Source organism: Mytilus trossulus, chromosome 6 (assembly GCF_036588685.1).
Source record: "Mytilus trossulus isolate FHL-02 chromosome 6, PNRI_Mtr1.1.1.hap1, whole genome shotgun sequence".
NCBI classification, from domain to species: domain Eukaryota; kingdom Metazoa; phylum Mollusca; class Bivalvia; order Mytilida; family Mytilidae; genus Mytilus; species Mytilus trossulus.
Window position 1 is genome coordinate 81,954,677 of NC_086378.1, and position 25,198 is coordinate 81,979,874.

Here is a 25,198-nt window from a genome sequence, read left to right on the forward strand (position 1 = left end):
CAAGACAAATTTTTTTTTTTAACTACATAATAATTTTATTCATCAAATATTGCTTTTTACATAAACCATCAAGATTCCAAGCTTCTCTTGACATACCCTGTTACAATCCACTGACTACCCAGGGAATAATCAGCTGATTAAATTAATTGACATACATTTTTTACAAAACTCTATATTAACAATTTTAAAATATTATTCATTGACTATGTGTCTTTTTATTGAAAGTAACATTGGACTTATTGCCTTATGTCCATTAAAATTGGTATCTACTCTCTTGGTGTATTCGTTAATAAAAATTCTGAATACGTCTATGTTTTTTTGTTTTCTGTTCAGATACGTAGTTCAAGACATGTTAAAGTAAGCACTTATATTTTGACGAGTTTTTTTAAATACGTAAATGTTTACACATAAAAGATAGAACCGAATTTTATAATCAATACTTGAATGCATACGTAAACATATAATTCTATTCCTTTCTTTAATACTGACATAACTTGTTTTCAGTATACAACGTTTTCAGTTTATTTTTGGCAATAGTAATCCTATATGCGTTTTATCATTATAACACAATGATAACTTATCTATATCGTGTTGTCTAAGCATAAAGGAGGTTCCAGTGGTGTTACAATAATTTCCTATTCCGATATAATATCACCAAATACAAATTTGGATTTACATATGTTATATCAAGTGTTTGTTTTTGTTCTATAAAAGTAAAAAAGATCTGCATGTTTAGTTTTAACATATTCATTTGCATCGGCTCTCTGCATGTTTTACCTTGCAAAATGAAGGAAAGAGTCCTCGACACACTTATCTCAGGGGTCATTGTGTTTAAAGTATCATAGACAATGAGGTCATTGTCTTTTAAAAATAAGTTGGGACGACCGAGACGACGTCAGATCATTGTGTTATACTCACCGTATACGAATATTAACCAAAGGGGAATGACCTGAATCTGTTTAAAACTTGTCCTGTATATAGTTTATAAATGAGATGACCTCTTAAACATTGGTATAGATATGAGATAAATGACATTTTTTTCATTTACACTTAAATGCATTGGAATTTTGAAATGTTTTATTATTTTTTCAAAACATTTGTATATATGTAGCATATTAGAGATTCCCAATTTTACTAGAGTTGCAGTTATCATAATACGCAATTTATTATTTGTAATAGGGAAAGAAGAATTGTCTTCTTCCTTTATCCCTGTCTCTGACGTAGACATTGTCTGTAGCAATAACCCGAGGTAACAGATAATCTGAAAAAGATTCTGTTCGGACGTTTTGTGTATGTGAAATTGTGAAAATGCAATACGACATCTGCATGCAAAATTTCATTAAAATCAATCGAAACTGCACATTTATAAGAAGTATGGAACGTTTAAACCACATCTATAAGATACAAATATATTATATTATAAAATACCAGTTAGTCAAGGGAAACTAACATTAGGAAAATTGAAATCCATTGCGTATAAGATTCCTTTATACGTATCAAAGAACAAACAGTAGGTGTTTATTGTTGAACCGAATATAGTAAGTAGAATGTGAGAAAAAAAGGAATAATTTGATGCTCATGTATAATTTTATGAATAATACATTGCGTATCTATATTAGAGAGATTAAAATTGGATTGGTTATTCCATTGTACAAGGATCTTCATGACCGAATGTGATAACGTGGTGTAATATCAATTCTTATTCTTTGCCTTATTAATGTTACGTATCTATATTCGCTCTCGTTCCGTTATCGTTTCCTTTAATTTATATTTGGAAACAAAGTATACTGATGATACACACTAACGCAACACTTTATATTTTGGGGAGTAACATTAGATTGAAATATTGTGAGATATATGCCGTTTTGGGATAAGAATAAGTAAATTAAAGGGCAGATCGGTCAATAGGAACTCATATACGCTAAGGTTTCTTTTTAATAAAGTAGTCAGCAGCTAATGTTCCGCTGCTAGATAAATTTATATAATGAAAGTGTAGCTTATAAATATCAATCAGTATAAAATTCTTCTTATAAGACAACGTTCATGGATATGCCAGGTAGTTATAACTCTATTGTTTGCATTTCATATATATACATCTGTTTAGTATTTATAGTAAGGTTTATATTAGTATTATTTGATCACTATTTCAAGTGCGAATGTTTATTTTATAATAGATTTGTTAATATTCAAAATAAAGATAATCCGATTTCTTATATCATGCATGATTATTGATAACAAGTTGTGTGGAATATAAATACGTTAATGTAATATCAACCTAAACATGTATCCTAGGGTCAATTTAATTTGATTTTTTGACAATAATTCATCTGATATCTTACAAAAATAAACTGCTTTCAACCTACACGTTGACTTTCAAGTCAATTTTGATACATTATAGATTGTTTCATGTATTTGCAATTCTTCCAATTAAATTTGGAGTTGGTTTAGAAATACCATATTAACTCAATTTACAACAATTACTTCAAATTTGTCAAAATTTGTAAAAAAAAAAATGACTGCAATGCTTGGGAATGAATTGAATACTAAGAAATACACCCCAATCTGATGAGATTTTTTTACATACAAAAAACGAGGCGAAACAGAGCATGGCAGCATGCTTACAAATAATGCTAACTCATAAGTCGAGATAAAGTGGCATTACCATTACAAAATCAAACCAAACTAAAACCAAAAACAGATTGACGAGATATAGAATTCTAAAGACTAAGCAACACGAATACCACCGTAAACTGTGGATAATTTCAGATAGTTTGGAAAGATAAGAAGATCCTGCTTCTCATAAAATACATTGTTCAGACACATCCAGTAATTTCACATCTTACAATTATGGCAAATTAATAAATGCCACTTAACTACCTTTTAGACATTACCAAATATAAAAGCATTGGTATATTGAAATCTTTTACTTACCTTGAATTTTTTACCAATAGATCTTGTATGTCACCTGAGCTTCTCCCGGTATTTGGAATCTGTTTCTCACTTTAAGATTGTATTTTTGTTTGTTATATATGTCTGCCTATGTTTTTAATTTCAGGCGTCAAAAGAACAAATTAAAATTTTGGCGCTACTATGGAACATAAAAGCTTTTGGGCTTTCTTTTGGATTTCCCCCTATTGTGTCATATCTGATTCCTCAGCAGTCTACTAGTTATGGGTTTCCCCAACGTTTCCGGTATTTGTAACAAGCCCTTTTGTACATAATCTTTCTTGGTTGTACCCTTATAATTGGACTATCCATGCCGGATTTCTTTCTGGGTTGTCTACCTTATACTTTGACTGTCCATGCCGGATTTCTTTCTAGGTTTTCTCCCATAGCCTTTAACTTTCGATGTCGGATTTCTATCTGGGTTGTCTCCCATAGCCTTAAATTTTCCATGCCAGATTTCTTTCTAGGATTTCTACCATAGCCTTTCACTTTCCATGCCGGATTTCTTTCTAGGTTTTCTCCCATAGCCTTTAACTCTGAATGCCAGATTTCTATCTGAGTTGTCTCCCATAGCCTTTGATGTTCTATACCGGTTTTCATCCTGGATTGTCTCCGACAGCCTTTGACTTTCCATGCCGGATTTCTTTCTAGGTTTTCACCCATAACCTATAACTTTCCATGCCGGATTTCTTCCTGTATTGTCTCCGATAGCCTATGACTATCCATAATCATCTACAAGGTAGTAGGGTAATTAACCAATAACTGGATGTTTGGTTTGTGGGCACCAGGGTTTGTTCACTTACCGTTTGGGCTAGCATTCCTAGCAAATGATTATCTAACCTTCCGAGACCTTTAGATTTTGACTGAGGCCTTAAGGTGTCTTGTTTCCATCTGTCACAAAGAGGAGTAACCCATAATTGGGCTCAATAGGTCTTATTGAATGAGAGGCTGTATATAGCAGAAAAACTTGCGCATAATAGAATAACCGAAATCTGCAAAGGACAACTTTTAGTTTGAATTTCTGTAAAGGGCATATCTTTGCTATCATTTGATATCTATTATTTACATTTGTTCACAAGTTATAACGTCCATAATTACGTTGACCTGTAGATATGAATGGCAGTTGATGTTGGTTAAACGTCAAGGAGACAGCAATCCAACAAATAGAGAGAGACACTCACTTCCTTATCTCCGTCCGACTGGTCTTCATTAGCTCGTTAATAGATCACTCATATTGTATCCTAATTGACAAGGAAGACAGTGCATTACAATTAAACATGTGTTTAAATATACACCTCATTTATAACTATCAATATAGTATTTCAATTAACAGTGTAAACTGTCAGTCGACGAAATCTCAGAACATCATTCATTTTATTTTTGTGATGAAACAACATGTCAGAATTAATGAGTAAATTCCAATAACTATGGGATGTGAGGGGGTTAAACTTAACCTTTTTAGGGGTATTCACCGCAATGCATTCTTTAATTACATTTTTGATCAGTAATAAATTAAAAATTGACTATAACCAATCATTCTTGATATAGCTTTTACTTACGTGACATTGGTATTACAGAAGAACTAACCAACATAGAATAGTAATATGTAATATCGTATTATTAATTGGTGGCAGAGTACGTTTGTCCTAGACGATATTTGTTGTTACTTCCGTTCATTATAAATATTAAAGGTCTATATTGTTGGAATGATGAATGAAATTTGAAGTTCGAAAGATTATTTTATTTGTCCAAGTCCTTCAGTCAGGATTGACACAAAATGAAATTGGTTGTTTTATTCAGTTCCTTTTGTGTCCTTAACAGTTATATATTTCAAACTATTGAAACATTTTGTGCGCACGGAACATATATCATAATCATATACGCTGCTTCCAAAAAATCAGACCTCGAGGGTTCTAACCATCCTCTAGCATGCGGTTTGTTTCAAACTTAGTTTAGATTTATTTCGCAATTATATATCTAAATATGATTAGGGTTAACTGCCCGTTATTCTAGAAAGATGTGCACATGGCGATCATACCATATTTGTTTTCGAGAAAAATAACCAATGTACAACTAATTAGAAAATATTGGAAATTTAAGCTATTGTGTACAAAGCCTAGAATATGACAGTTGCTTTCGAATTCGTTTGATCTTGTTTAACTTTTGATGTTGCCATTTGATATTTGTTTTAAGTTCGGTATTATTTGTTATTTTACTTTCAACTAGACAAAAGTGTATATATTTTGTTTTGTATATTGCATCTTTTCGTAAAAATTGAAATATTTAGAAGACCATAGATATATTGGTTATCATATATTTGAGAAGACTAAAACTAAATGAACAAAGAAACCATAACAGACATATTTAGGTTTTCCGGATTAAATAGTTGTTCTGCAGATTGCAACTTACTTCGAGTGTATCGCAGAGTGCAATTTCATTAATTCGAACAAACAATTCAAATTGAAGAGTACAAACTCAGGATTCACTATTAGGACTGGCGTTAATTGATTCAAATGACAAACACACTTCCTATGCAGAAATGAGTCCTTGATGGCTTCAGTGAACGACAAAATAAATAGAAGTTGTTTCCGTTTGTCAGATTCCCACGGACTCAACAAGGTACCTTCATCGATGGCAATATACTGTATCAGATCTCTAACAAGCATGAAGACATATATAACAGTGGTATTATTGGAATAATTTGGTTGTACAGTACAACGTTTAGCAAACGGATCTAAGATAATATATCATGATTTAATTGTCATGAAATTATCGTAAATAAATTAGTGCTAAATGGAATCGATATTAATGTCATTTGAAGAGCTCTTACTAATAACTTGATTAGTTTATGTACAAAGTACTTCGCACGCGTAGTAACAGTGGTGTAAACCAACAAAAGTTATATGTATATTGATGTTCACTTTACCAATAATCATTTGACATTTCAAAAATGGCATCTGCTTCCTATTAATTATTTTAGGTGTATTATTGGAAGATAAGATATTTTGTGTTCCTACATGAAACTGGTAAAAAGCACTTTTATATTGTTATTTTGCAGGTTACGTTTTATATTGTGAATATAACATAGGTGGAATAATGTCGTGCATTCCAAGTAAAAGCGACTCTAATCCACTTGCACATCAGATTCAAAATAATGTTTTGACAACTCTACTTGTTGTGATTGTTTTCACTGCAATTAAATCTTACTATGACAAAATTCGAAGGGAAAAAGCACGTGTTGCAGTTTTTGTCATAGGAACAGGACCGGTTGGGGTAACAGCCGCGCTAGCAGCGGTGCAGACAAAAAGAGTAACACAACTGGTTTTCTATGAACAAGAGGAACGAAATCAAGTGTACGATCGAAATTATCAGATCTGTTTTGACCGAAGGAGTACAAATATTCTAAAGAAATTACATGTGGATTTTGATAATATTGAAGGAATATGGGATGATCGATGCTTTTATACACGTGTTGGAAACTACATAGAGTATATATTTTCAGCTATAAAACGGAGTAACACAGAAACTAAGATATACTTTAACAAAAAGGTACGTGTTTAATTTATAATTTTGATAGAACTGAGCCCCCTTTACTAAATATGGATATAATCTATCCTTTTTATCCGAGAATTTTGCAAACGTTTTCTCACATTTATATTATATGCGCACGAAACATTGTATATATGATACGATATGTTCGTGTTATCATTAAAATAAACACTTGTATGCCATCTGTTATGGTTATTCTACTCTAACAGTTAAAACTTGTGTCCTTAATTATAAATGAATTTTCAAAGTGCATATAATGAAAATGGGTGTACATATCATTGTACTACCGTCACATTTGAGTTTTGAATGTAATTTAATCGTCATCACAGATGGAACTTTTTGATTTAGCGATTTATATCAAACCTTTCGTATACATTGTGACGTTACGTTTTATTAAAATTTAATTATTCTATACTTGAAATACGACTCAAATAAGTTTATTTTTATATGTAGGCAGGGTTTTTTTCACAAAGTATCCCTCGAAGAATTGTTTTGTGTTTAGTGTTCAGTCATTCTTTGTTTCCTTGCTGTATCGTCTCACAGGAAACACACGTTAATGCTCATCAGCTATATTACAAAATGTTTCTACAAAATCTGTTTACCGTAAAAATTCATGAATATGGATTGCAGGAAATTAGAACCAACATCTCGACAAAAGGTTTCTTTTTCATAAAACTCAGAGTGAATACAAATTTAACAAAGCAGATATTTTTACGATATATATTTAGATGCCATTGTTAAAACTCACCTTGAATACAAATTGATAGAAGCAACTATGTTTTCGAAACATATTTAGCTGCCAGTGTGTAAAGTAAGGAGAATACCATTGTTTATTTTATTATAGGTCTCAGTTGAAAAAACAATTAACGTTTCAATATACAATTGCCTCCCTGTTTTAGCCTAACATTGTACAGTGTATATAAATCGTGACCCTATTCATCTGAACGTACAGAATCAGTTATATGATAATTAGCAGACTCACGCGGAATTAATTTCTCAATATCTGCTTAAGTTTACATTATATTGGTTTCATTTGTGTTATACCAACAGAAAAGACTTTTTTTCTCGATATTATATATCAATTGATTAGTTTTTAGAAATAGAAGATTGATGTATAACTAATTCTGAATAACAGAAAGTTGAATTTGGTAGTAACATCCGAACAGATCATTTTGTCTTCAATTATATGGTATTCTGTGACCGGAAATTAGTTTTATGCCAGAATGGTGACATATAATCACACGCTTTCAGATCAAATTATTTATTCAATGACATTTTTAACAAGAAAGGGCAAATGTTTCTTTTTTATTATATTTGTAAGCCTGTTTTCAATTGAGTCTTTTCATTTCCTGGTGACCTTTGGTTGAAATTCACTTACAGAAGAAAATATATATTTTATTTGTTTTTAGTTTTGTGCTTCCTGTAGTCTTACAGAGTAGTCGGATTTTGTACTTTTACACTCTAATTAGTGGTCAGGGGAATGTTGAGTACTACACAAACATGTTTTACTCAGCCAAATTATTGTGTTGACCGTCTCAATCCAGGAGCCTATAATTGGCTCGTTGTTTTGGTTATTGTATGCTATATGTTTGCTTTTCGATTACTCTTTTTAACACAAATAGGCCGTTGGCTTTCTTTTTTGAATAGTTGAACATTTTATCTTGACGGCGCTTTTAATAGCTAAAATATTATACGATATGTTGTTCCACACTGGTGCCCTATAGTTGTTTACACCTTACACTTTTAGCCATATGTGGATAAGGAAGATGCTAAGACCCCCCTTATTTTAATACTGCTAAGGTACCATTCTGAATAAATTATGTAGTGGTGAAAATCACAGTTTGTTGGTTGATATATTGCACATTAATGCCATTTGTTAGCCTACAATAGAAAACAAGATTACCTGTAATGAAAACTAACAGTAATTTATATCTAGATGCGTTACATAATAAGTAATTATAAATGATTGATTGTTTTTGTGTGTCGGTTTTACTACGGAGATACTATAATCGATATCTTTTTTTATATATACAAAACTTACTTATAACGACTATAAGTGTTTTTTCTGTCATATTGACTTTGAATCCTCTTCCAAAATTAATCATGGAAGTCGGAAACAATGTGAGACAGATGCTCACTTGTCATTAAATCAATATACTTATATAACAAAGGAAGATCTATAGAAAGGAATCATTGAGTAGCATATTATATACAGATGATAGCTGTTCGTGTCAAGACTCTGAATTTCATTGTCAAATTTGGTTCCAAATTAACGAAGCATGGATGATGGCGTGTCTTTAACGAAATTAGAAACGCGTAGATCATTTATCCGATGCAAAAGGAAGAACAGACAAATTATTCTAACTATCTATAACATTTAAAGGCATATATTATAAAGAGATGAAAGTATGAAAAAAAATGCATTTTTCATTCCGTTATGAAATTAAAAAAATATGTTTTATTATCGTACATGGGTCAATAGATTTATATGAATATAACATGTGTGATAGACCTTGATATTTCAATATCGCAGATTATCAAATCATGAATTCATTAATGCATCGGTTACGAACAAGAGTTATGCAATATTTTCAATTTTAGATAATTATTTATTGCTTGATTGTTATGGGCTGTATGTCCAGTAGGAAAAATTTCATCCATCAATATATCAGAACACATTCACAACCAATACAAGAAATATATTATACCAAGTGGTGGGTCGATGGAATCGAGGGTGGGAATTTGAAAAATGTGGGTACACAATGCATGTAGTAGATTAGACGACTTATGGGCTTTTCAAAGTATATACAACGATTCTTTCGCGATTAATGAGCTTGATCTTGAAATCACTTCAAATATGTACAAATAGTGGTTTACATTTGCATATAGCGTTGCGAGTGATGCTGTAACAAAATGTGTTATTAAAAGTGGCTCGTAATATCTACTGTGAATGTTCATCTGAAAAACAGTGACATTTGGACATTTGTTGAAGATCTCAGGAAGAAAAAGAATTCGATTCCAATATTCAATTGTCGTATACACATCTTTATACCACTAATTAGTCGTAAATGTAACCTTGATATGTCAATTATTATTAATTAGGGAGGAATGTTTCTTCTTCATCTGTCTGTCAAAAACTACCATAAAAAGAAACCGGATATAATTAGAAAAAAATATCCATCAAAAATAAATTAAAGACAGTTCTTTGATATGAACCAAAAGGTATACTGGGTATGCATCAATCAAACAACAACTAACAAGATAATGAAAACGGAGAAAAAGACATCTAGACATGTCACATGTGTTTCTATTGTGTTAATGCCGTAAGGCAAAATACAAGCGGCAAGCTGTAAATAGATATAACAGTAAATACAAAAGAAATGCTAAATGTATTTGTATTAAGTTCCTTACATGACAAACAAAGAGATACAATAATGTACAGGGTGCAATGTACCGCTCTGATGCACTGCAGTTTCAATGTATTAATTGATAACCGTCTTTACGATGCTATTTCGTTGCTAGTTAAAAGAGTAGGTACGGTATGGGCTTATTTTGGCCTCAAAATTCAGGTTTATCTGTTGAAAGATTTTGAAACTTTTTAAACACTTTTAAAAGTATTTATGTCAGTCGATTCCATTGGTTTAAATGAAATATTTGAACAGATTTAGTCACTAAAGACGCTCAAATTCAAGCTTAGATATTAAAAATCTATCAAATATGCCAACTTTTCAGATTTTTTTTGACAACAATGAAAGTGGCCCCATCCGTGTTTATTCTCAATGGTATGTATTATCATCAGATAAAACTTATGCGGACAAAATTGTATTTAGTTATTAAGAATGTATACTAATGCAGTCACTTCCATATTAGACGGAAACCGTCTAGAAATTAACCAAAATGCTACCATTTCAAAGGTTTCAGTAATTTTGCATGACTTTATGATGCTTGTCCCCGGTACATGTGCATTGTTTTGTCAAACACAACGCATTTTTATGTAACAGACGTAATCTTCTTTCCAACAAATAGCTAAACGTGTACAATTTAACAATTTTGTAATACTGCTATATTTTGGGACAAGAAAAAGGTCTTACTGGGACAACTCCTTTATGTCCTGCGAGTACCTATAATACATTCTAAATTCTACTAATATCTAAGTTTAAATTTCTTTTTTATTAAATTTCTTTGTGATGTTTATAGTCATGTCAGTGATAATTGAATTTTCTTTATTTGACACAAAGTTGTGATATTGTCAAAACATGTACAGATATTCGTGGCAAATAGTCATTTTACATAATATTTACATAGTTCAAACGTTCTATACAAATTAAGCTTTTGTTTCTCTGAAAATCAGAAGTGAAAACCATTGCATTAGAAAATCACATTAACTGCATAAGTACGACCACTCATATCATATACGTAAAACTTGTGTGAACCATTAACGTAGAAGGTTGCATGCAAGAATCGATTATGATTTATATTATGATTCTGCAGACGCCGGTAGATATCTTTGGCATGCGAAGAAATTGCCGATTTTCTATTTCAACTTTCCTATAAAACCATCTTGTAAAACACTTTATATTTATTGTGCATTCATTCTGGCAGGTTTATTGTTCCAAGATAACTTTTAGTCAGTTTTATCTGTAAATATAATTGTTTGAACAAATGGCATTTGCAAATCAAAACAAAAATCTGAACCGTCGAATTGTGTTGGTTAGTTATTTGTATATTAAATATATTTCATACTCGATAAAACAGAGACACAGGAACATGCGCTCTGTGGTTCGTTTATAGATATAAAAACTTACTATGCAGTAGGCTGTATGGTTACCTTTAATTGTTCACTAGCTTGTCCTTTAGTCTCTGATAGATTGCTAAATGGCAAACATTCAACTGCTCCTTACTTTTATGCTTAAAGGGATAAACTCATTTTTCAAAAGTTTTCATGATATTTTACAGTTCGTTTTGATATCGATATTAAAGAAACCGAACTCCAAATGGTTAAAACAAGTTTAACTACAAAAAAACATATAACTATAATGAGGACATTGAAAAATGATCCGTCAAAGTAACATTTTTATTGTTTTACTTATATATGCAAAACTTTCAGATAAGATAAATAATTTCTTGTTTAACATATGGATATCTAGCCTATAATATTTTAAAAGCGTAATTGAGAATTTGTTTCAATAAAACGTCTGTTACTATAGTGGACGTGTATTTAAAATGTTCAAGTATGTGTTTGCATCCTCACCCCGTATAACCCCGATACAAATGAATCCGAACGTTGACACGTTCGAAGCGATAAGCAGGACATCATTTGGGATGACAATAACTTTGAATGCCTCTCTAGAACTTATTTGAGTATATAGAAATATGTCAATGAGCATGTTAGTATCTTTATTCAATTATGCAGTTGTTGTAAGTTTTAGATATTGTATAAACGTTTGATTAAACTGCTTGATGCAAAACGCACAGACATGGTGCAATTTCATACGGTTTACGATGTAAACAATGCTGAATATCTTTTCGTGCATACACCTTTGAGTATTAATACCTTAAGCAATACTAAATAACTAAACATTGAATTACTACGTGCCTTCAAATGTGCCCTAGAACTTAGAATAAACGCAATATCATACAAAATAAATTTTCTCTGACTGTATTGTTCGTTCCACCAAATGTGTCGCGTTCGTTGTGCGTTTTGAAATAATCACTGTACAGTTCGTTGACAAAAACCGTGACAAACACTTTCTTGTCAAGGTTTTCGAGATGGTGTCGGCGACCCTTTTTCTGTATTTTATTGTAAATGTTTATCTGTTAACTTAGTCAAAGTAGTTGAACTTAAAATATCTGTCATACAAAGCCAAAATTGAAATATGTAACTCGCGTACATCTGCATGGAATGTTTCTAATTAAAATTGAGACTTTCAATGTTTTTCCAGATGAAATGAACAGTTAATAAATATAATCCAGAGGAAAGAAAGTTTCAAAAAGTATAGTACAGTCATTAAAACTTTAATGACTTTCTTTTCACAATTTGAGGCTCTTCCAAATGCCGATGTTGGTCCAAATTCGCCTAGACGAAAGCAGACATACATGAAGGAGCTCGTTGAACTTAATTTGCCGAATGCCATAGATGGCATTCCAACTGCTTTAATTTTTTTATTACTTTTTTTTACAATCGGAGCTTTGTATATGTGGTGTGATGGCCAGTGAGACAACTGTCCATCAAAGTTTAAATGAAGTTGGCGTATAAACTATTATAGTCCAATGTACAACATTTAACAATGAGGAAAACCTATACCATACAGTCGCCTAAAAAATGCCCCGATATGAAAAAAAATATGAAAAAAAAACGATTAAACTAACGGTTAATAATGTATAACTTATGAAATGACAGATCTATATAACCAATGCACTGCAGGATTCTGACTTTGGACCGACAAAACAAAGTGCGGCAGGTTTAAACATGTGAGCCCCCAACCCTCTCCCTAACATGGAACACTGGTGTAACAGCAAAACATGATAAAAAAAGTTCAGTTGCAATTGGCTAAACTCATAATGTCGGTACAAGGCACAAAAACCATATACATAAAATATCGACAAAGGAGTAATTGTAGTAACTGATAGTTATTTCAAAGCGAATTACAACTAAGAAGTAAATCGTGTATCCAAAGTGTTTTAATCAGTATATCCTACGCCTTAAGGTAAAGACGTAATAAAACGCACGAACTTGTGCAATGCCAAATATGAACAGTATCGAGAGGATGTACGGTATTATGAGTTCTCATAAGTGTGCGTAAATTATAATAATGTTAAGTGATGTTTTGATTTAACAGGTAGAGCAAAACTTTTTTTATTGTGGCCAATTGTTTTTTTGATTTATGAAAGAATTTGGTGAAGGGTGAGTGGGAGATATACTATAAGTTATAATCACTTTGGTCTTTTTCCGATCGGCAGTAAAAACTGACTGAAGTTGGCCACCCATTTAGTTGTGTGGGATGTAACAGTACACAGTCACGTCCTGTCCGAATGGGAATATAAAATCCAATGTCTCGTGTAAAGAGAGTACCACGCTAACTACAGAGTACGAACCCCTGCAAAAACTTCAAGAGAGGTCTATAAATAGCCTGTTGAAAGGTACCATTTGTGTCCTAATAAAATATACATCATTTTATCCAGTGGCAATCCGAACGTCCCTGACGTAATTCCGGAGGGTCTCCTAACAGGACTTACATGTATGTGTTGCTACTTTGTGCTTATCCTGAACATGCATGGCATATTTGCAAGTGATCGTTAAGCAACCAACAATCAGCCATTATGTACGCGTGTCATAAACAAATAAAAGGGTCCATATAGAGATTCTATTGTTAAGTACCAACAGTAAAGAAGAAACAAAGCAAATGTCTAAGGTTAGGTTGGTGATTGATGCTTTTCTAACCCATAATTTACCAATGACGCCAAGGGTAACTGGGGAATATAAATATGGTCCCTGTGGTCTTCTGTGAAATTAATCAATATTTGAATGAAATGCATATGGGTGAGTATAGACTTTAAAGGTGTTTATAATAACCAGAATGACCTGACCAATCATTTACATTTTTGCACCACAGTAGAAAGACTGTAATGTTCGAGGAATTTAAGCATAATCTTTATACCATAAAAATTAAACAAACACAAAAACTTGAGTGTTGTCTCTTCATCTTTATATCTTCACTTTGAAGTAACTGTATTACTATTGATGGCTATCAGTTACATGTTCCTTGCATACACCTATTCTTGAGCCTTAATGTAACTGTATGGTAATCTATGAGCCCCTTGTACCCGCCTCTGAGATTCAGGCCAAAAGGCTTAACCTATAATCCATTGATTATATTTGAGTTCTTTCTATATCAAATAGAAGATGCGGTATTGAAACAGCTCTTCGCAAGAGACCAAACGAAACAAAAATGAACAACTATTATAGGTCACCGTACGGCCTTTAACAATGAAAAAGCCCACACCGCTATTAAACACACCGAAATAACAAATGTAGTCAAGTGCATACGAGAAAACTAACGGCTCAATTTTTGCACAAAAGTGTGAACAAAAACATATATACAACCACTGAATTACAGGCTCCTGGCTTTGGACAGGCACATACAGAATATGGCGGGATTAAACATGTTAGCGGGCACCCAACCCACCACCTAACCGTTCATTGACTGTTGTATGGTAAACACTTTCAAATATGCTATAAAATTAGAAATCGGACGTGTGTATCTGTATGCTTTGTCATAGTTGCATCTGTTGAGTTATTGTATTTTCCTACCAATTCACACTTTTGTATACATGAGGATTTTTTTAAATGTAAAAATTTCCTCCAAGTGTTTTTCGACAATACAACAGCGTTATGGGTTGCTGTCTTCATGTCATGATGGTAAATTATTATTTTCAAACATGCATATTGGTTATAATCATACCAAAGCATAATCTAATACATGCAAAATTCATTGACAAACGCAATATTTTGTCAACGAAGCGTACAGTATAAAAAGGTGTAATGACAACGAAGCGTACACAACATGAAAATAGAGACATTTTAAAACGTGTATTTTTTTGTTTCTAGATACAACATAAACAAACGATCTTTATAAGTTTGTTAATTTATACTATGAAGTTTTCAAAAATGTATGTTTTAAAAACTATGAGGTACAAGAAACAGTAAGTTTTGAATGTATAAAAATACCAAGCACGTTTTATCATTGATATCGTCGTGCGTTTTTTTATGTTTGTATAAAAAAATGTCACATTTTTGAAAAACCTTTTAGGAACTCATGAGTGTTATAGCAAAGAATATATTGGCGCAAAATATACGAAGAATAGATATTGGATTGTCTTTAAAAGTATGAATTCCTTACTGTCTGAACTCAGTGCTATACGGGGTGCTCGACTCGAACGCGTCAACGTCCGGTTTCAACTGTATCGGGGTTATACAGGGTGATCCTATAGTATTAAATCTTGTATACATTGATATCGTAGTGTACATTTAAAGTAGATACATGTACAGTCAAGGCTTTTATTCATTTTATTCCAACAACACAGATACAATGTACCTTACTTAATCTTAAATCGAAAAAAATAAGAATGTTTGCATGTTATTTGTCAGACACTCGTTTATTCCTTAAAATTACCAATGCACCCGGTTCAATACACGATAGTATTGGCTATCAAACCGCATCTTCTTATTTAAAAGATGGTATTATATCTGCATAAAATAAACACGGAATAACGCTGCAAGTTCGATAGATACGACAAAGCAAATAGGCGGGTAATTTTATAATGAAACTAGGAAATGATATGACACTTCCCCAATAGAAAAAAAACAGATTTCCTATCCCCTCATGCATTACAATCCTTTCGGTCAAACGTACAACACTGGCAATTAGTGCTAGCTTTAGAATAACAAAACCCAGTTTCTATTCCTATACCTTGGCCCATAATAATTGGAGTCATATATGTTTAAATACCCACCTACTGTAGGTCTTTAAAATCTCCTGTTACCCGTTTTGTTTGTTTGACATGTACAATTTAGCTCCCCTTCGCACAGGAAATAAAGCTTCTTGATTGAACTGGATCCCTGTTGTTGTCAATTATCGCTTCCCTAACCTTCGGTGCAAAGCTGTAGATGGAATGGTGGACAAGTTTACTTCTAGCCCAACCCAACGATAATAATCAACTTAAAATGTCGTTTACACGGATTGATTATAAATATAATGTAGTGAAACGCAGTGTAACATCAAATTAACAATAATAGTATACAATTAAACTGTCAATTGTTCTTGAACAATTGAGAGGTCTTTCCTTTTTTAATGTAAAATACATGTTCCAACAGACGTAGAATGTATTGAAAAGGTCAAGGTCAACCTTAAAAAGCTCGAAAACACACTAAAAATCCTTTAAATATAGTTAAAAACACTAAATTCGCTATCTGGGACATGACCTTGACCTTTGACCTTTGTCAAGGTCATTGGTCCCCAATGCCATTACTGAAGACCTTAAGGGTCTAGGACCTTTGGTTATATAGTAAAAGCTGATTTTGTCTTTTCAAAAACCTAAAACAGGGGTTATGCCCCTTATAGAAAGGTCAAATCTCTTTGGTCAAAATGTAACAAAGTTGCGCCATAATGACCCAAACATTTTCCACCATTTAAAACTTCTGTAAGTATAATGCTTTCTGAGATTATCCCATAACAAGGTGTTAGGTCAAAGGTCAAGGTCAACATACAAATTTGACCTTGAGGTATTTTTTAAAGATACATGAAATGATGATGATTGGTGAAGATCCTATGTGTCTTCGACTTATGGTTTCTGAGTTTTGGTGGCCAACCGACACCGGTTAATTTTCATAGGGGCATAACCCTACCAATGAGTCGTTGAATCTTTTCGATCCAAATGTAACGAAGAACCGGGGTCTGGTCCTGAACAAATTTCACCCTTCATTTTTTTTCTACCTATTACGGTTACGGTGTTGGAACGATAACAAGGTTTTTGGGTTTCGGAGGGATTACTCCGAACCGACAAAATATTTCGACTCACAGGGTGAGTTCCGGATAGGTATTCATGACACCGATACAAAGTGTGAACATGAAAGCGACACGTCTTACGGTTACGGAGGGAAATTTTGTCAAAGTTTGGCGGAACAAGAAGACTAATAATCAGAAGAAATACAGTAAGGTCTTTCCCTTTAGTAAAAGGAAAGACCTTAATTAGGATGTTAAATGTGACATTAAGAATTCATGCATAAATTAAACCAAATGTTACAAGAGAGACGATTACTAGTATTTGAAAGAAAAAGAAGATCGGCAAATATTGGTTAACGAGACGAAATTGATCACTTATACCAATGCATATGCGAGATTCCTTGTTCTCAAAAGTATTGCATGGGGGTTATTATAGTGTGTGTAATTGAATGAGCGAAATAGTTTCAATCATAATTTTCAAACATCAAACGAAACAAAATAAAAACTAAAATAGATTCAATAATTTACAAAATGATTAGTGTTGTTTAACTTATAATTGAATCCCATTTCATAAGAAAGAAAATTGATAAAATAGTTGTTAAAGATGAATATATGTATGAATACTCTGAACACGTCAGTAAAGATAATACATTTACAGAATAGCACGCCTGCATTACTTACAATAATTCATTTATCATTAAACATATATTCCACAGTAGAATACAATAAAATATAGAAGATGCCTTTGGATTATTGTGGTCTTAGATTGATATCCCATTGACATAAATCAATTACTATTTTCATTCAACCATTGTTCATTTATTGAAATTATCATATGTACCAAGCAACGCTTGAATATTTTTCTGGATATCATTAATTTTTAGTGCTAGATGTTTCTGACATAAATTGCATGATATATGACTTTAACGTCTTACTGCCTTTTTTATAGACTTTATTGGTCCAGCTAACATTATATAAATAAACTAGATGGCAATGTAAAACTACTTGATGAATGTTCCTAAAAAAATGTCAATGAAGATACTTTGCGGTTAAAATTTCTAATGACAATCTTGTTTCCAAAATTTTAAATGATATGAAAGAAAAACGATGTGGTATGATTGCCAATGAGAAACTCTCCACAAGAGACCATAGAAATAAACAATTATAGGTCAACGTACTTGTTTCAACCAATTTTGTTCAGTTACTGCAAACAGTTGAAATAACCGTCATTTCATTTGATTCAAGACATATATATTCCTATTGGTCTTTCAGCAACGCGATTCTAAATAGTTTAATTGTCTACTTGTGCTACTTCTGACACGGCTATATAGATTCTTTATAAAGAACGTATAGTTTAGGGCGGCATGATTCATAAATCACTCATATCAGCAAATTAAGTACTTCGAACTTACTGCGAGCAGAACTTGAGCGGTTTAATATTGTGCCTTATTGTTTCGTTTGTACTTCTTGTGGTTATATATTAGTACTTTGTTATTTCTGACGCAATCAATGATTGCAGTTGATACAACCCACTTCTTGTACTTCAAATCAAATAAGATAACCAATCCAAAAGTGCATTGTTCTGTAAATTGGATGTTTATTTGTTGCATTTTAATTGATAGAATTTACCAATTTAATACTAGTAGTACTGCGCTTTATGCTACAGGACTGTAAACATATTTCGCTCTCAAATATGATTTTTTTTCTTAAACTGACCGATTTTTCTTAAGGAACAGGATCAACATTAAATAGACCATTATTATGCACTGACTTGACATATCAACGATATAATGATGAGGCTTAGAAGGAAGCTCACAAGGAAGCTATTAAACCAAGAGTTCCAAATGGTGAAGTTGAAATCATTCCTTCGTAAATTTTACGGACGCCATCACGAGTTGGTTGACCGTTATGGAATAACCGTTTCACAAATGATATCGGATATGTTCCTAACGTCGTAACTACAATCCCCTTCCCTTTCATGAATTTGACCTACCGAATTAGACTATTTACCGGATTTGTAATCACATAAGCAACACGACGGGTGCCGCATGTGGAGCAGGATCTGCTTACCCTTCCGGAGCACCTGAGATCACCCCTAGTTTTTGGTGGGGTTCGTGTTGTTTATTCTTTAGTTTTCTATGTTGTGTCATGTGTACTATTGTTTTTCTGTTTGTCTTTTTCATTTTTAGCCATGGCGTTGTCAGTTTGTTTTAGATTTACGAGTTTGACTGTCCCTTTGGTGTCTTTCGTCCCTCTTTTAGAAACGAGGAAATGCGATGCTTTGCCGATCAGTTTTCCCGTTTCGGGCCGAATCCTTATATCGTTGATATATCAAGTCAATGCACTATTATTGTCTTTATACTGCAATCTAGTATAACATTTTCAATTGTCGTTTAGTGTGTAAATGTTATTAATTTGATTTAAATATTGGGGGAAAACCCGTTAAAAAGGCCTCATATCATACAAACGGAAAAACACGCAACACAATGAAATGAAAACCGCAATCGATGGTAAACGAATTCGTTTGCGTACAAACTAAAATAACAAGAAAATACATAAAGCATAATGCGTTAGAGGTTGCAAACTAAACATATTAACAAGTGAATTATGTTTTTCAAAAAATTGTAAACGAAACAAGTTTGAGTCGGGAAACGCATTGTTGTTTATATTGTAAACGTGAACAGTTTGAAGAGGTCCTATGAATAATTAAATATAATTTCGGCATCTTCTATTTGAATTATTCATGATGAAAATAGATATCAGGTAGGTGACTGTTTATGACATAGAAATATACAGTCAACGCATTTTGACTGCTAAAAACACCGACTGCAGAATAATGAAAATAACTGCCTTATTGCGTTATGAAAACAATTTCGTTATGTACTTTACATATCAATCTATTATCATCGCTGTATACCGGTTTTATAAATCTGAACACAAACATTCATACAGTCTAGTTGTGTCTGAGTTAGACATAAACAATCTGGGTAGAGAATGGTATAAACAATGTTTAGTTCAAAAGAGACATGTTCGGTACATGTTAAAACAGCTGACGTATGTACTTAACAGTTCAAGTACCAGAAAATCATATTTTTTGTCTGCTATTTTTGTCTGTGTTTAGCTTTAATAGAACTCATTAATTGAAATAAGATGTAAACACGACAAACAAACAATTACTTCTACGTCATATGGTCTCGTGTGGAGAGTTGTCTCATTGGCAATCATACCACGTCTTCTTATTCGTAAATGAAAAACAAAATAAAAGAAATAAGTTTGATTATTTGAAAACAAATCTGACATCGGGCAAGACTTTACTTAAGACGCAAGCTACGTAAATATCGTGTTAGCGTGACTTGTAGAAACAAAAAAAAACAAAAAATGATACAAAATGGGAAAAGCAACCAACATTGAATGCACTTTATGTGACATACTGTAAAAACAAATAATAAGAGTTGTGAAATTGGATCTTTTACTACAATTGGAAAAATGGAATGAGTTTTTGGAATTTTTGAAAAATTAGTTTAAACATGACATTCTATTGGTATTGTTGTTTTCTTGAAATATCAAGAAATGTAAAATGTGTCGTTCGTAATATACTCGTTTTGTTTAATTTTGCTATTTGATTTGGGATTTTCCTTTTTTAATTTTCCTTGGAGTTCAGTATTTTTGTGTTTTTACTTTTTTCTATGTAAACAAATGTTATAGAAAATTATGAGAATATTATGTACTCAATATAAATGACTTGCTTTGTCCGTTTGATATCTCTCGTTATATTACTGTTGTAAAGCGCCCATTCATTCCTCACTAAAATGTTTATTTCACTTGAAAAATACTAACCTCTAGACAAAAATGGACTTACGCATCATCATTATATTGCCTGATTGATTGTTTTACTGTTGTTTAAAAAATGGCCAATGACTGACTACTGGAACACCTATATAAAAGTTGATTTTATCATCAATATAATATAACACCTGATGACTACTAGTAAATCCTGGTTTTATTGGTAAGATTGTACTTTTGTCTAAAATGGACACTATGTCATGTAGTACGGTGACCAGACACAATATTTTTTAGATTTCATCGTCAAACATACTATATGGCTATATTATATATCATTGGATTCGGATAAATGAGTACTATTGAAATATCGATGTCGTCAAAACGAAATGTGGTAACAGTTTTGCATAAAATGAGGTCAAAGATCAAATTCTGTTTTTCTTTTTTTTTTCTTCCATACTTTCAAAAATTTGAAAAATATGTATACAAATTTTGGTTAAATTCTAGAAACAGACATTTTCTTATAACAATTATCAATGAATTATCTCGAAAATGTTAAAAAAAAAATGATAAGAAATCGATTTTTTCTGGAAATTGGCGTTTTTCAAATACTTGTTCTATTACACAAGATTAACACATATTCTGTTAAAATTACAATAGTTACCTTGCCGGCTGACATTCAGCCTGATCAATAAATGAAAATTATTAATTTACCTGCATCCTACTGGCATATTTTGCATACGATCATTCATGAAATTCATTAAAACTAAAAACAACTCAATACTTTGAAAATAGTTATAATTCAACATTACAATCAAAGAGATCCACACAACAGAATTTTATCTTCTGGTTAATTGTCAAGGAACATGATTTGAAATTTTCTACTTAATTCTGACCCTTTACAGGAGCAAAGCCCCGGACATGTAAGGTTGTGTAGTGACACAAACACATTACTCTTTTTCGTGCAGATTTTCCTTTCAATGTAGAAACAAGATCCTGACAGAATTCTGCTGAAATATGCCCTTTAAAATACACGGGGTGTAATGCATCATTTTACTCTCGCCAACCGTATTCTAAAGGTGACGGATAGGGAATAGCATTGTGTAATGCGGTCCAAATTTTCAGTTTGAAACGAAGTACGTAACAACATACTGTTTCAGTGCCGTCTCACAGGAAGGTATCCTGACTAAACTTACATCTTTACTAGTTGCAAACTTGAATAATTATTATGATGGAGTGGTTTTAGAGAGATAGTGATGATCATAAACCTTTGAAATTATCTTTCATGCCAAATCAAGGGCTTCGTCATTGTCAATATTACCGAAACTCTAAAAACAACTGAAATAGTCGTGCATGTACTTCGAAGTCTTGTAGACAGTTTGTATACCTACTCCAAACAGAGACGAAGTTGCGTCGCATCCGGTAAGTACATGTGCAGCAGGCAATAGTTTACAAATTGTTGGTGAAAGACACATAGTTATTGAATGGGTGAAAATCTCCGCCCATCATGTACACTGCTAATGTTCCACATCTGCAACCACAACTTGCTTATATGTGACATTTTTGTTTTATAATAGCGAACACACAGAACAATTTCACTTGTATAAGAGGTCCGTATGATTGTTCTTTCACTCTTTCATATTTCCCTTAACTCCGTGTCAAAGTTTAAAGCATTGGGTATAGGCCTTCTCTTGAGTGCTGAACAAGCTACGACAACCATGAACAGTGTTGGTATAAATAACTTTGACAATTTCGGTATCAACAAACGTTCTGACTATGTAAAGATCACATGAGGTGGAATCTTATGGGATTTGTAAAAGTTTTCCAGTCAGGAATACTTCTCCGCTCTTTAATCTGATACACTTTGATTGAAGCTGCATATAGTCTCTGTGCGGCGTTCCCTTTCGGCAGACTTTTAGAGTTGTTCGTGTCATAGCGGTCAAAATCATGTGCTACTATGTGCGCCATAGAAATTCATTGGAACATATTTTTTTAATAGAAAGCTACAAGGACCCAGTATGTTTGACCTTTTTAAGCATTAATAAATTGAACCAATGCCATACCATCTCCTTTGTAAGTTGTGAGTGATGGTATAAAGGAATGTAGGGAAAGTGCACCAGAGACTTAAGATTCGAATTGCCTCACAAAATCCGACTTGCATGATTTTCTCATGGTGCCGTCATTTTGAAAAGGGGATAATGGAATAGGTGCGACAAGATATGTTCTATGATAACATCATCTCTACATGTTGCCGAAATCAGTGCACGTCTAATTACAAGTTATGGATTTATGCGACCTGAAAGTATCCCCCCCCCCTCGATCTATAATTAAGGTTTGTGTTTGACTTTGATATTGGACTATAAAAAACCCTTGTGATCTTAAGAAAGAGCACTAGTGATAAAATGTTTAAAAATGTTCAAGCCTTTCTCGACAACTATGAGCAAAGAACTTCAAATATGTCTTGAAGAATGCATTTAAAAAGAGATATTGATAAAACATTGAGGGTGGGATTCTACACCAAAGGGGTCAGTCATGGATCATTTAGATGGTTCACAATGACAATAACATGTTCTTCATCTCTTTTCTTTGCTGTTGGTTTTGTTTTTTCTTGTGAATTTGCATAATTTGCAGCAATTCCATCCCTTTTCAGCATTACACGACGAATGGATTCTATGAAATGTCTAGTAAGGGTCCATCTAACAAACACAGACTTTTGTTTTGTTATGCCTACAGTACAGCCTTATCACCTTGAGGCTTTTAAAACGATATTTTCTGGTACCATGTCATAGTTCTGTCAAAATGTCCAGGAATCTAACTAAAAAGCAAAGCAGCCATCTTTAAAAAGTGATCGAATGTTCTCAGATAATTGAAGCATATCGAGTATCCACCTTCGTGCAGTACAAAAATATAATGTTACATTTGAGATGACGATCTCAAGGAAGAGACCAAATTTCCTCTCGTTCTGCTCTAACATTTGCCAGCTAAATGTCTACTGCTTCAAGGAACATATCCTAGTATGTAAATGTAAGTAATACATCACATCCCAATTGCGTATATGTATCTATAAGAGGCTGTATATGAGCTTTGAATAGCTCCGTCATATGAGCGTTATGAATTTTGTCTGGCTTGAATTGATGAAATAGTGCTCCTGAGACAAATGAATTTGATATTATTGATTAATGAAGGTAAAAATGTATGATATATCATATAAATGTTAATTATTTAAAAAAAATTAGGAAATTAAATTGGAACGTACTCTATTAAATGCAAAGTATTCGTAGTGTTAAACTTTAAAAAAAAATCTTTAATAACCAATTAATTTTGCTAAACTTTATTTGAAATTGTTAAAATAACACGAATAAGATGTAACAACAAAGTATATGATAACAGAAATCATATCACGGATGTTATTATACAATGTTGACCTCAAAACTTTTCTTAGTCGATTTTTCGTTCAAGTAAACTAACGTACATCAAAGCCCATTTTACGAAAACTGCACCGTACGATTTTTTGACGCAAGTCAAAATGTTAAGTTTAACCTTTGAACTACCAATACTGTGATTTATAGCCGTATAGTCCGAATGACAATTAAACTCCTTAAATAAGCGATTTTTCCTTACTCGGTCACCGTACTAATGTATGGTAGTTCTTTATGTCTTCGTCTACAATCAATTAAGCAATTTTTCCAGAATGAAAGGTGTGCAATACTGTAAGTGCTATTGTAAGTTATAGATTCACTACAGTTGTAAACACGGGAAGTGAGTCTCACTCGTAGAAATATTTATTTTTAATACTTTACCAGTTGATTAGTTATCCACTGTAGTGTAATGGTCTTGAGCAATTTAATTTTGAGGTATCAATTCCACTACTCAAAGGTAAAAGGACATTGCTTTTGCATCGTTACAATTAACATATATTGTATTAATAATGTCTGAGTTAATTGATATTAAATAGTATTGATTGGAAATCTACTGCTTACTTTGTTGAACAATACATTAGAAATATGGCAATTATCCGTTATCATGTCAATCATTTATACTATAGAAAATATATTGACAGCCTGTACTATCAGTATGTTAGTACAATGAATCAAGATAATGTATGCTGCTTAATAAACATGAGGTATAGATCAATGGTGTAAAAGGCGACTATACAATTTATAAATTATAACCATAGTGCATCAAATTTAATGAAAAAAAATAATAAGTTATCGGCAGCACATATTTGCTTAAAGCGCTCTCTCCTCTTTCAATGTTTCCGTTATCAAAAGCTCGGTCAAAGAAAAAGGAAGGAGGTTAATGGTTACTTAGAGAACAATAATTGAAAATAACTGTCACGGAGCTGTTATAAGGCACTGGCTTTTAAGACTCGTGTTCATATATACATATTTATTATAAACAAGTTCACTATATATATACTT

The 25,198-nt window shown here is 32.5% G+C and overlaps 1 protein-coding gene across 1 annotated transcript in view; it reads left to right on the forward strand.

The window, feature by feature from the left end:
* Nucleotides 1-5,992: 5,992 nt before the first annotated feature.
* The window catches only part of LOC134722018 (uncharacterized), a 91,840-nt gene continuing 72,634 nt past the window's right edge, over nt 5,993-25,198 (forward strand). The window contains exon 1 of the mRNA XM_063585433.1: nt 5,993-6,495. Coding sequence (XP_063441503.1) covers nt 6,043-6,495 — 453 coding nt within the window. The 5' untranslated portion in view covers nt 5,993-6,042. The remainder of the gene's footprint in view (nt 6,496-25,198) is intronic.